This window comes from Sus scrofa, chromosome 13 (genome assembly GCF_054392235.1).
Source record: "Sus scrofa isolate SSC_HxYL_T2T_F1_AM1 chromosome 13, Sscrofa_HxYL_maternal_Yorkshire_Landrace_v2.0, whole genome shotgun sequence".
In the NCBI taxonomy this organism is placed as follows: domain Eukaryota; kingdom Metazoa; phylum Chordata; class Mammalia; order Artiodactyla; family Suidae; genus Sus; species Sus scrofa.
The window spans coordinates 136024585-136037486 of record NC_139395.1 but is presented as its reverse complement, the minus strand read 5'-3'; the positions used below and the strand labels follow the sequence as shown (position 1 = coordinate 136037486).

At 40.3% G+C, this 12902-nt stretch overlaps 1 protein-coding gene across 25 annotated transcripts in view; it reads left to right on the top strand.

Moving 5' to 3' along the window:
• MCF2L2 (MCF.2 cell line derived transforming sequence-like 2) overlaps nucleotides 1-12902 on the top strand; it is a 250868-nt gene that overhangs the window by 91689 nt on the left and 146277 nt on the right. For all 25 annotated transcript variants that reach the window (XR_014824428.1, XR_014824429.1, XR_014824430.1 and 22 more), the window contains 5 exons: nucleotides 2855-2971; nucleotides 3709-3858; nucleotides 11244-11368; nucleotides 11914-12028; nucleotides 12467-12586. Coding sequence is in view for 14 of the 25 variants with exons in the window: in XM_084990481.1 (XP_084846607.1) it covers nucleotides 2855-2971; nucleotides 3709-3858; nucleotides 11244-11368; nucleotides 11914-12028; nucleotides 12467-12586 (627 nt within the window). In the remaining 11 variants the exon portion in view is untranslated. The remainder of the gene's footprint in view (nucleotides 1-2854; nucleotides 2972-3708; nucleotides 3859-11243; nucleotides 11369-11913; nucleotides 12029-12466; nucleotides 12587-12902) is intronic.

Below are 12902 nucleotides of genomic sequence, written 5' to 3'. Positions count from 1 at the left end.
TTGGCTTGATCCCTAGGGACTTCCACACACCGCTGGTGAAGCCAGAACAAACAAACAAATATAGGGTAGCACAACGGAGGTCTTCCCATGATGGAGTAGTTCTGCATCTTGATTGTACTGGTGGTTACACAAATCTACACTTGTGAGAAGATGACAAGACCACACACACACATTATATCAGTATCAACTTCCTGGTTTTGATATTGTGCTATAATTATGTAAGATGTAACCTTCGGAGGAAACAGTGAAAGGTACATGGAACCTCTCTGTATGATCTTTGCTGCTTCCTGAGAATCTATATTTACTTCAAAGTTAAAAGTAAATAAGTAAAAAAAATAAATCAACCATAGCTGTGTGAGTCTATTTCAGGACTCCGTTCTCTTCTGTTGATCTGTTTGTTTATTGTTCGCTGTTATCACACTCTAGACAACTGTAGTTTATTTATTTTTCTTTTTTAGGGCCACCGCCTATGGCATATGGAAGTTCCTAGGCTAGGGGTTGAATCAGAGCGGCAGCTGCTGGCTGACACCACAGCACAGCCACGCCAGATCCAAGCCACATCTGCAACCTACCTGCCGAAGCGTGTGGCAATGCCGGATCCTTAACCCACTGAGTGACGCCAGGTGTCAAACCCAAATCCTCATGGACACTGTGCCAGGTTCTTAACTTGCTGAACCGCAATAGGAACTCCCCAGTTTATAATAAGTCTTGAAATCAGGTAGGTAGGGTGATTTGTTCAACTTTAGTCTTTTTCAAAATTGTTTTACTTATGCTGTGTATTTTGCAATTGCCTGTGAATTTTAGAATCAGCTTGTCAATTTCTATAAAACATCTGTGGGGATTTGGGTTGGGATTGCTTTCACTCTACAGATCAGTATTTAACAGTGTTGGATCTTTTAATGTCTTCTTTTTATTTTGAATATTCACTTTTAGCTTTTAATTTAAAATTCGTCTTGGTTGTCTGAGGCCAAAGATGAGAAAGCAGAGTCCTGACAAGTGTGGGAATGCATGCCTCCCTCTCTTGTTAAGTAAAATGGGACAGAAGGTGTGCAGCCTGGCAGGAGAGGGTTCTAAAACTCCAGCCTGTGGGCAAAGTCACTTCTGCCTAATACCTTATTGCACATTGGTATTTTTTTTAGAAAATTCCGAGTGTTACCATAGCAAGTAATGTTCTGAGAAGTAAAATACACTTTTTACCTGATCATTTCTTATTATGTGTCCTATAATTTCTAATTTTAGAAAGATTAAAAATCTTTTTGAAGCTCCCAAAATTGTTTTAAAATTTTTAGGAGGGAAAGACAGAGACGGGTTCAGGTTTTTGTTTCTGTTTTCCTTTCTTTCATGTTATAAAAATAACTTTTTTTTTCTTCTCTTTTTGCCTTTTCTAGGGCTGCTCCTGCAGCACATGGAGGTTCCCAGGCTAGGGGTCTAATCAGAGCTGTAGACGCCGGCCTACACCACAGCCACAGCAGCACAGGATCCGAGCTGTATCTGTGACCTGCACCACAGCTTATGGCAACACTGGATCTTTAACCTACTGAGCAAGGCCAGGGATTGAACCTGCAACCTCATGGTTCCTAGCCGGATTTGTTAACCACTGAACCATGACGGGAATTCCCCTAAAAATAATTTTTAAAGTTCCCAAACTCTGTTCCAGAAGTGAAGAAGGAGAAAGGCATGGGGCATGAGACCCGAAACAGTGTAGAATCAAATCCTACTAAGCCTAAGTGCCTTGAAGGCAGGGCCTGTCATACTTAATTGTATCCCTCAGAGCCTGGCATTTATTAGAAATTCAGTACGGATTTGTTGAATGAGTAAATCAGTTGTGTTTTCACCCATAGACTTTGGGCCCTAACTTATATTCTTTTCATCCCCAAATAGATTTATCCCTTAATTGCTACTGTATAATAATAGAATAAAGCCTATATTCTCATGTCCTCTGGCTAAGAATCTGTTCTAAGAATGTATGTGTTGGATATGACACTGTTAAGTCAGTGCTGCCACAGCAGTAAATGAGGGAGAGGCTTTGAAGGAAGAGGTTTCTTATACTTACAGGTCAAAATAATCAATGACTGAAGAAATACAGAGTCATTAGTTAAAGGTTATAAGGGGGGTGGTTTCAGAGGTGGGAGTGAGTTGGGGTGTGATATGGACCCTGGGACTGAGAGTCAGGACCACACCCTGGACGGGACCACTGCAGAGGAGTAGAAAGGGACAGTTTGGAGTGTGTCCCCCTTCTTAGAAGTCTAGGCATTCGTTCATCAGCAGGCGTGTTAACTTATGAAAACACACTCTTGATTGCCTCCAAACCTCGTCCACGCAAGATCAGTTGGGGGCATTATCACCGTTCTTCATAGAAGGTGCATCGAAATAGTGAATCTTTTCAATCCACGCTCCTCAGTAGGTCCCTGTGTTCAAATTTTATGATTATTTATTTTATTATTTATGTATTATTTTTATTTATTTTATTCAGCCCACCCTTTATTGGGATTTTTATCACAGATTTTTAGGTCTCAGTACAGCGTTTGGTTTTGATGGCTGAAGGGTATACTTTAGCCTGGGAATTTTTGACAAAAACTCACGTAAAACAAGACCTGACTTCTACGTAGCTCAGAACTGAGCTCGCTGTTCTGAGTTACCATTTTGTCACAGACTGTTCAGCACTGTGCCATTCCTTATTCAAAGGAGGAAAATGGAAAGAGACTTCAGAATGTTTCTCTGCTGGATGTAGTAAACATCTTTGGATATAAATGCCTGATCAGGCAAAGTCAAAGTACTGTTTAAGTCACAGTAGAATCTGGATGAGCTACTTAATTATCTGCGAGAAACATACCGGGTTTTTTTTCTGTTACAGATTGTTATGTTAAACTCCGTTTCTGACCTTCATGGCTATATTGACAAAAGCCAACTGACAGAGGACTTAGGGGGAACTTTGGAATATCGCCACAGTCAGTGGATAAATCATCGAACTGTGAGTATCAATTTATGTGCCTTTTTCAGTGTCCCTCCGGCTTTTCTAGAGATGGAGAAGGACCATAAAGATCAACTGATGTTGTTCCCTGTGTTGTACAGTAGGACCTCATTGCTTATCCATTCTAAATGTAGTAGTTTGCATCTACTCCCCCCAAACTCCCTGTCCATCCCATTCCCTCCCCTCTCTGTCTAGGCAGCCATAAGTCTGTTCTTTAAGTCTGTGAGTCTGTTTCTATTCTGTCAATAGGTTCATTTGTGCCCTATTTTAGGGAATCAAGTTAATTTGTTAATGGGACCTACCGTAGGAAAGCTCTGGCTTTCCTCTATTTCTGGGATGACATTTGTAGGCCTCACATACCCTCTTATCTTAATTCTTACTATTACATTTGTAAGGTACTCATCTGTGCCCCGGATTCTTTCAAATTTACCATTTCTTTTGATCCTTGAAAAACTCCTGCAAAAATAGAGCAACCATGGGTTATAATCCTGCCTTCTTTCCTTCTTTGCTGCCCTAATAATATGATCTTGGCCGATTCACTTGCCCTATTAGAGCTTCAGTTCCCTCTTCTATGAAATGGAGATAAAATGCCTTCTGCTCTGGATTACTGAGATGATACAAAAATGTGTAGCACAAAGTACAGTGCAGGAAACAGCAGCTAGTTCTCCTGTCCTATTGTGAGAGCATGTTGGTGAATGTTAATCCCTCCTCGTTGTTATGATGGTCTGATCTTCTAGGCCATTGAAAATTTTGCTTTAGCATTGAAGACCACTGCCCAAATGCTCCGGACTTTTGGGGACTGTCTGGCCACAACAGAGCTGCCCAGAAGTGTGCCATCCACTGAAGACCTTCTCATGTCCCACACAAAACAACGGGACAAGATGCAGGTAAGTGGTCAGTGACCTTTCAGAGGCCAGCATCTGTGCTGGTAGATGGTCAGCTTCCTGGAGGTGCTGTGAGCAGAATTAAAAGTCTTCTCGTCTCTTCTCCATTGACTTGGCAGTCACTAATTATCTTCAATCCGGATAGACAATATGTGAAGAGAAAAATCTCTTAAAGACTGGGTAGTATATGTGAAAGCCTTGCAAATAAGGCCGATGAGAAGCAGCCCCTCAAAAAGAAACTCATTCCAGCTTTGTGCTTGTGAGATGGGGTTTGTGAGCATTGCATTGAGGTCCATACTCCTATGGTCTGCTCAGCACAGAGAAAGATATAATGGGCTGAAATTGCAGGGAGGGAGAGAGGGATGAGAGTCAGCTTTTGAAACATAAACTGTCCTGAGGCTGTTGTGAAGTTTTAGGGCAGACAATTAAGCGGACTTATTGCATCACTCTCTCAGGGATATGTCTTTTTATTTGAGGACCAACTTGAGAAAAAAAAGACTATGAAAGATGTTCTAAAATTGGTTTGAGGAGAGGCGCCTATTAAATGATTCATAAAAGCACATTAGAACCTGCTGGGAAGGGAGCCTACTAAATTCTTTCAGATCATGCAGCAAAGGGAAGTCTTCTCAGGGCTTACTAGATGGGTGTCAGCCCCTTTCCGCCCCCAGAAGCACAAACAGACCAAATCCATTATTTCACAGGAGACCAGAATTCAACAGGGCAGCAAATTCAGGATGGGAAAGTTGATCCATTGTAGCATTACATGTATTCTTGCTGCATTGAGCTTAAGAAGAGCTGAAATCTTTTATCTGCGATGAAAAATTTGCAGAAAATTTGCCTTGCTAAGTGGTTGATTTTGTATTTATTCAACATATATCAATAGCCCATCACTGCATGCCAATAAAGCAAACAAAAAAAATACAAACCTAAGAAACACATAGCTCAGTTTAGGGGAGTCAGAGTGTAGTAGCTGAGGTAAATTAATTATTTCATGTGTCAGGGAGCACTGTTTAATTCTCTCTTTAAGAGTCTTGGTCACCATAAAGGGTTCAAAATGTATTCTCAAAATTACTCTGAGTAATCAAGAGATCTGGTTTGAAACTGTAGAAACCTGAAACCATCCTAGAATTTTCCATGGAAATGCCTTGAGAAGCTTGACCTTTTTCTTTGCCGAGTGTATTGGCCAAGTTCACCTCGTGTAGTTCTTGGAAGAGGTGGCACAGGTGTGTGAAAGGCTGGGTCTAGGATACCTCTGCTGAAAGTCTACTAGAAAAGGGTTGGTGGTCCAGGCCCACAGGGTCAAGTCCATAGGTGCCTACAGAGTAGTCACGTAGTATACGGATGTGATGTTGAATGTAGAAACCTGTAGGGAGGCGTTGTGAATGGGGCTGTAGCCTGGCCTCATGAGCAGGTGTGTTCTGTGCCTCACTCCAAGGAGGGTTGGGAGAGGTTGCAGAGTAGAAGCACCAAGATGAAACCTTAAACTTATACAGTGTTGTATGTTGGTTATATGTCAATAAAACTGGAAGAAAAAAATATTAAGTGAATTTGGGTTAAAATACAAATACAGATTATTCCGTATTTTACCAAGTAATATTAATATTCTTTTAAAGACAATACAGAGGTTTTCTTTTTTGTGATTACTAATTATTGGCTTAATACAAGTTTGATTTCTTTCACATCTTATAAACTAGAAGCAAAAATTCCAAAATTATTAAACTAGGTTTTAGATATTTCCTTTTTCCCATCCAAAAATGCTACAAAGTAAGAGTTTATATTATTAAAAAATATTGTTGAAACTTTTATTAATAACTTAGTAGTTTTTGATTATTTATACATTTTATTTTATTTTTGTTAGAGTGATTTACCTATTTTTTAACCAAAGTTTCTATAATTAATTGAACAATTTTTTTTTCCATTTGGAAAGCATCTTTTCCAAGTGAAAAAACAATATGAGATTCATCCTCAGACCAGTGAACTTTTAAATCTATTTAAATATCTATGAGAGTAATAGTGTATGATTTACAGCTGCCTCCCAGTCCAGAGAGTTTTTGTCTGAACAGCACAGCATTAAGAGATTTGGTTTGGTTTCTTGACTTCCTTTCTCTAAGAGATCTTTGAGAGCCCTTATTTTAGATTCAGATAAGCACAGAGGTGCCTCTACAATCAACCAATGAAAACAGGAGAGTCATTTAACTTGACAACTTTTACAGCATCATTTGCTAATTCTTTATGGAGTTGTTACCACTTTCTTCAAAATTATCTTCCCAAATAATCTCTTCTCTCTTGACCACACTGGTATATCAAACCATAATGTTTATGAAGAAAAAAATCTCAGAACATTCACAGCAAAAGAATCATATTGTGTTTTCAAGCAAACTTATGAGCTTAAGCTCTTCTCTAGAAACAAATTCCTTCCTTAAAGCTGAGCTACAGGTTGGCTCTTTTAATCCATATTTGTGGTCAAAGAATGTTCTTAATTTCAATGTGTTGTTTTGTGTTCAGTCATATTGTGGGCACTTGAGCTTCATGCTAAGACTTGAAACTTTATTTTCTCTGTGATTTCACTATACCATCTGAGGAACAGAAAGGAAGAGAGGTACTATACACACAGTGTTAGCCTTCTTTGGGGGAGGCCAAGGTCCTCATGAATCAAGGCAAGGACACACCATACACACATCCCATCCCTGTGTGTGCTTTTCACACATGGAAGGAGAGTTGGAATACACCTTTAGAGCACGTGCACATAATTGCCCCCAAGCTCCTCTGAAAATTGAATCCTTCTCCAAGGAGAGCATTTATTTCCTGAGGAAAGGCAGGCTTGACGGGATATAAGCCATCTCTCTGTTTACAAGCAGAATGGCAGCACTCACCTGCTGCTGTCAGGATCCTATCTGCACAAAGAGAACTTACTGAAACTCTCATGAACTTATATACATCTTCCGGAAGCAGATCACTGAGCTCCTCCTCCAGCCTGAATGCTGGCAGTAAAAGAAAAGAAAAGAAAAAGAAAAATGCACAAGTGACCAAAGATAGTTTCTTTTCATGAGAATGAAACTGCCTAACATCCTTGCACCATGGGACAATTGGATATCCACATGGGAAACAAAGGAAATAAAAAGCTTATCTCACACTATATATAAAAATTAACTCAAAATCGATCAAAGAACTAAATGTAAATTCTAAAATTATAAAACTCTTGGAAATAGAGATGTAAATCTTCTTGACCTTAGATTAAGGAATAGTTTCTTAGATATGACACTAAAAGCACAAGCAGCTGAGGAAAAGATAAATAAACTGGAATTATCAAAATTAAGAATTTTTATTCTTCAAAGGACACTATCAAGAAAGTGAAAAGACAGCCTATATAATGGGATAAAATGTTTGCAAATGATGTGTTTGATAAATGTCTAGTGTCCAGACTATATAAACAATTTTTAACAACTCAACCGTTAAGAAGACAAGTAACCCAATTTAAAAATGGGCAAATGATTTGAATAGGTACCTGTAAAGTTGCCAGATCATACTACATACAAGAGAAGGGAGGAGTTCCCATCGTGGCTCAGTGGTTAACGAATCAGACGAGGAACCATGGGGTTGTGGGTTTGATCCCTGGCCTTGCTCATTTAAATAGGGTAAAACTCCCATTTTGTTGTTGTTGTTGTTTTTGTTGTTAAAATGGTAAACCTAAAAGACCCGTAGGTCTTTTTCCCATCACACAGGAGCAGAGGTAAGTGCCAGGGATCCTTCAGTTATGTGACAGATCAATCTTTATAGATATAAATACAGTTTCATATTCAGTATTTGTTCCATTCAGTATTCCTTCAGTCTTGTATTCAGAGATGACAATTCCATCAATACCACCAGGGTAACAAATAATGAAGAAAATAATCTATCAGAATTACTTATTTTCAAGACCTCAGCAATAATTTTGTAGATTTAGGAGTTTTTAAAGACCCTTTGTTCAGACTCTACTTGCAGAGAATATAAGTTAGAAATGGGTAGACCCAGAGGTCTCGATTTTGCACAGGAAGACAGAAGTAGTATTATGAATACCAATATGTGTATCAATAGGTCTGAAATGCCATAAGATATTTCAATGTTAATACCCTAACAATCAAAGTTTTGATCTAGTTTTTTTTCTCAATGAATTTTATTATATTTATACTTGTATAATGATCATCACAACCCAGTTTTATAGCATCGATCTAGTTTTAAGTCATAGGAAGATTTCACTCAATAGCCACTGAGGAAAGGGGATATCTCATCTCTTTCAGGGACTTTTTCCCCTGAACTATGAAGATTTGCATTTTAAAGTCCAGATTCTGGAATTCATTAGTCAGCATTATGAATAACACAGGACAGTAGAGTTCACTTTTAGTGGCTGATATTGAGTAAGTAATAAAGGCTGAATAAGGAGTGTGAAGCATTCATCATTCACGTATTCTCTAGGCTCTAACAGGTCCTCTTCCCATCTTACCTCTACTTCCAGCCCCTGACACAGCCGAGCACAGGGCCTGGCATGTAGTAATAGTTCTTTATAGTAAATGCATTTTGAATGAATGAATGAATATCTGCATTCATACTTACACTTGTCATAGGAAAGAATTCCTCCCAGGAACTTTAAATTCTTTTGACCTTAAAGTAGTCCCCCATGCCTTGCTACATCATAGGTCTTCTTTTTTTTTTTTTTTTTTTGTCTTTTTGCCATTTCTTAGGCCATTCCCGTGGCATATGGAGATTCCCAGGCTAGGGGTCGAATCGGAGCTGTGGCCACCGGCCTATGCCAGAGCCACAGCAACACGGGATCCGAGCTGCGTCTGCAACCTACACCACAGCTCAGGGCAACGCTGAATCCTTAACCCACTGAGCAAGGCCAGGAATCGAACCCGAAACCTCATAGTTCCTAGTTGGATTTGTTAACCACAGCGCCGTGATGGGAACTCCATCATAGGTCTTCTGGCCAACTGCTTGTCTCCATAGTGATGGAACCATAATGGTAAATACACACTGGGACAGCTGTAGCAGTTGTTTAAAGAATTAAAGATTTATATCCCTTGAGTGCCTCACTCCACCTCCCTCGCCCATTTCCCAGGACCCACAGACCTCCTCATGATTCTGGCAACTGAAAGGTTAATACCTGGACCACAATGACCTCAGCACTGTTTCAGCATTTTGTCTGACTTCTGTGCTTATTGGTCAGTGACTGCTCTATACAGGTGTTAAATATTTTGAATTGTCACCACTATGAACAGGGACAAACTCTGTTTTGGGGTTGGGCAACTTACTTTTATGCTTTCCAAGTACTATAGTTCCTCAATCTTTCTTTCTTTGTTTATGGTGGATTTTGGTAACCTTGCTGAAGGTGATTATGTTGTCTTGTCCCAAAGCAGTAACCAGGTCACAGTTTTTCCTTGTATTTTTAAACCATGTAAAGGAAATACAGTGTATGACATCACTTACTAAGACTCATCTTCTTTCTCTCATATGCTTTCCTCATGCTTTGCAGCTTTTTGGCTATATTTCTCTTCCAAGTTTCCCGCTCTGATGTCTCCATTTTGCCCTAGCAATATCCCTCTTCTTTGGTCCCTCCATCTTTCCTCCCAATTCTGCATCACACACACTGTATGTGTGAGAGAGAGATAACAGCTAATGCCACAATGCTGCTAGAATGCTGTAAGCTCAGAGGCAGTTAAGAGACTGAGTTAAAACCAAGACCCTTTTTCATGGGGAGGAAAAAGAGGGAAAGCTAAGAGCACTTACTAATGAGTGATTTTTTTCTCTCCATCATATCTTTCTTTCTTTTTTTTTTTTTTTTTGTCTTTTTGCCTTTTGAGGGCCACTCCCACGGCATATGGAGGTTCCCAGGCTAGGGATTGAATTGGAGCCTGTAGCCACTGGCCTACGCCAGGGCCACAGTAACTCGGGATCCGAGCCGCGTCTGCAACCTACACCACAGCTCATGGCAACGCCAGATCCTTAACCCACTGAGCAAGGCCAAGGATCGAACCCACAACTTCATGGTTCCTAGTCGGATTCGTTAACCACTGAGCCAAGACGGGAACTCCTCTTATTTGTTTTTAATCCATCTGCAACGTAATCTCTTTTAGACTATTTTTAATTCATCCAACCTACAAATATTTAATGAGCATCAATGAGATAAGAAATGAGGGCTGATACCTGAGAGTGGAAAAGAAGGGATATGTCTGGTTCCCAGGCAGGAATACCAACCACGTGGCTGATTTGGGGCATTACTTGTGGAGGACAGAGCCATATGGGCTATCCAAAGAATTTTGAGAGCCTAGAACAGAGGAGTCAAATCTTTCATCAATCAGATCCTGGGACAAGTTTGAGGATGGGTATAGATAATGGGAATTTCTGAAGAGGGTGAATACTGGAGTGGGATGGGAGACAAGGAGCAGAGGCATGAGGTTGAGAGGGCCTGGATTTCTGTATGACTCCAGTGGAGAGTATAAAACTCCCACAGGGAATGACTCTGCATCCTATGAGGCTGGAAGTGATGAGCCTAGAGGAGGAGATTTGGAATTCATGTGCATCCAAGTGATTGTTTTGTAACTATGGGCCCATTCTTACCTTCAGGGCATAGCAAACCAGCATCCTCTGTGACCCAGGGGCCAAGCCCAGAGCTCCTAGCAGCAAAATCCTAGGCCAGGCTCCACTCCTTTTGGCTTACCTCCCACTGAATGCTCAGGGAATTGAGAGACCACCTGTGCTGTGCAAGTAGAGGCCTAGTGCCACTGGGTTTGGGAGAAGGAAGATAGCCTGACATCTTCCCCAGTTGCAGCACCCTAAGTCCACATGTAAAAAGAGGAGAATAGAGTTGCCTTGGAAATATGAATCTTTCCAGGTCAAACTGCAATTGCTGCCTATCTATGCTAAACTTCCATTATGGAATAAAGCCACGCTTTGGGAGCAGGGGGAAGGACTGGCAGGTGTTTATTGATGAGACCGGATGAAGTTTTATTCATGGTCAGCTAGAGATTATTACATTATTATTGCATGGCATTTCCAGCACTTACATTTGATAGATGTCATTTTCTTATTTCTGGTCACTCTCTTATATTAAAACCAGATTTTATTAACTAACAGTTTTTAATTTATGACAACTTGAAATAGACATAAAAACTAAACAGTTGTTTTTGAAGTAGGAGAGTAGATGGGCTATGGATACATAACTTGCTTTTTTTTTGGTATATCTTGAATTTTGTATCATGTGTATTACCTATTAAGAATAAGTTAATTTTAAAAGCTATAGCTTGACTTTTTTAGCATTTAATTTGCTATTCACCATTCACCTCACCTCAGACCTACCAAGGATTTGCTTTTGTTAATTCCTTTTAAGAGAGACTATATTTCCCTTTCTCTAGGATGAGCTGAAGTTACTTGGAAAGCAAGGGGCCACATTGCTGTCATGCATTCGAGAACCAGCAACCAAAAGTCCTACCAGCAAACTCAATCTGAATGAACTTGACAATGTAGCTACCATGAAAAGGTGAGTTGGGGATGGGGGAAATCTGCTTTCTGGGGAGAGAAAATGTAGAACCAGATGATCTGAAACAACCAATAGATTGAAACAGCTGCTGATGTTGGGGTCAAGAAAGAATGTTTGAGACAACAAAGAAAAAACCACAGTATCCATCTGACATCCATCTACAGAGATCTTTTTATGAGGATGCCATTCCCACATCCTAGGATGTCAAGGAAGGTAGTAGTATTTATTGAGCTTCATTTGCAAATAACAGTTTGGTTGGGTGTTGTGCTCGGGTGGAAGAAATAAGCACAAAGGTAAGATTACCAGGGGCACATTTTAAAGCATAGCAGCTGCATCTGAAGTGACTTTTCTGCCTAGTACCAAGGGTATCCTGACTGAAAGTGAAAAATGTGGGAGCCAGCTGAACCATGAGGAAGTCACAGGTGGCAGAGATTTCCATAGAAAGGAAAGTACCACAAGTAGTAGTATGGAAACCATGAGTGTTATCTACATGAGCCTGTGGAAATGAGTGCTAACCATTCTCACTTCTTATTCTTTCTTGACAGATTGTTAGTTCAATTGGATGAAACAGAAAAAGCCTTCAGTCAGTTTTGGTCTGAGCATCACCTGAAGCTTAATCAATGCCTACAGCTGCAGCATTTTGAACAAAATTTTTGTGAGGTGTTATTTTCTTGTTGAATAGAACTTCCTTTTATGGTTCAGTGATCTCTGATTTTCTCTTCCCTCTTGAACTGTGGGTATCAGGCTTCCCTCCTTTCCCAAATCCAGTTCCCCCTTATTTCTTTGATTTCCCCTTCTCGCTTTTGCAGTGGGGTAGGAATGCACTAGAATCCCATTTTCCTATTGGCAGACATGGTATTTCAGTGATGGTTTACCTTCCTTTTTGATTGATAATCTGTTCAATTTTGCTTTAATGTTGCATCTACATGTGTCTCAGCACCCCCAACTTAATCTGAAAGCTAATGAACTGTAATTTTTCAAAAAGTCTCGATAGATATGCATATGTCCTGAATCCTTTTTGGATTTTCTAGTCGTCTAGAGTACCTCCAGATGGGTGTTTGTTGGCTTATTTCTGGATTTTTCTAATGTGTCGTGTAGGTTAAGCTTGCCCTGGGCAACTTGTTGGCAGAGCAAGCAGAGTGTACAGACATTGGAGATAGTGTGACGCGAGTGGAGCAACTTCTTAAGGAACACAAAAAACTGGAAGGAGAAGGCCAGGTTTGTTTTCACCATTTTCATGGACTGGGAAGAAAGTCACTGGATGGTTACAGGTCATGCATGGCCCCTCATTATTGTAAGAAGATAGTCAAATGACACAGGAATACTCAAATCCTGCCTTTTCAGTGACCCCACTCTCGCCCAAGGTCCCCAGGGAAATATGCACAGTAACAATGTGAGCAATAATGCAGGCAGTGCAGAGTTCTGTTAAGGCTGCTAGAGCAGCCAGTTGAGGCTGGAGGCTTAAGTCAGTTGAGAGTTCCGGGTGGCACTGACCATTTGTGGGGTGGCAGGCTGGTGGAAGAGCAGCAGAAAG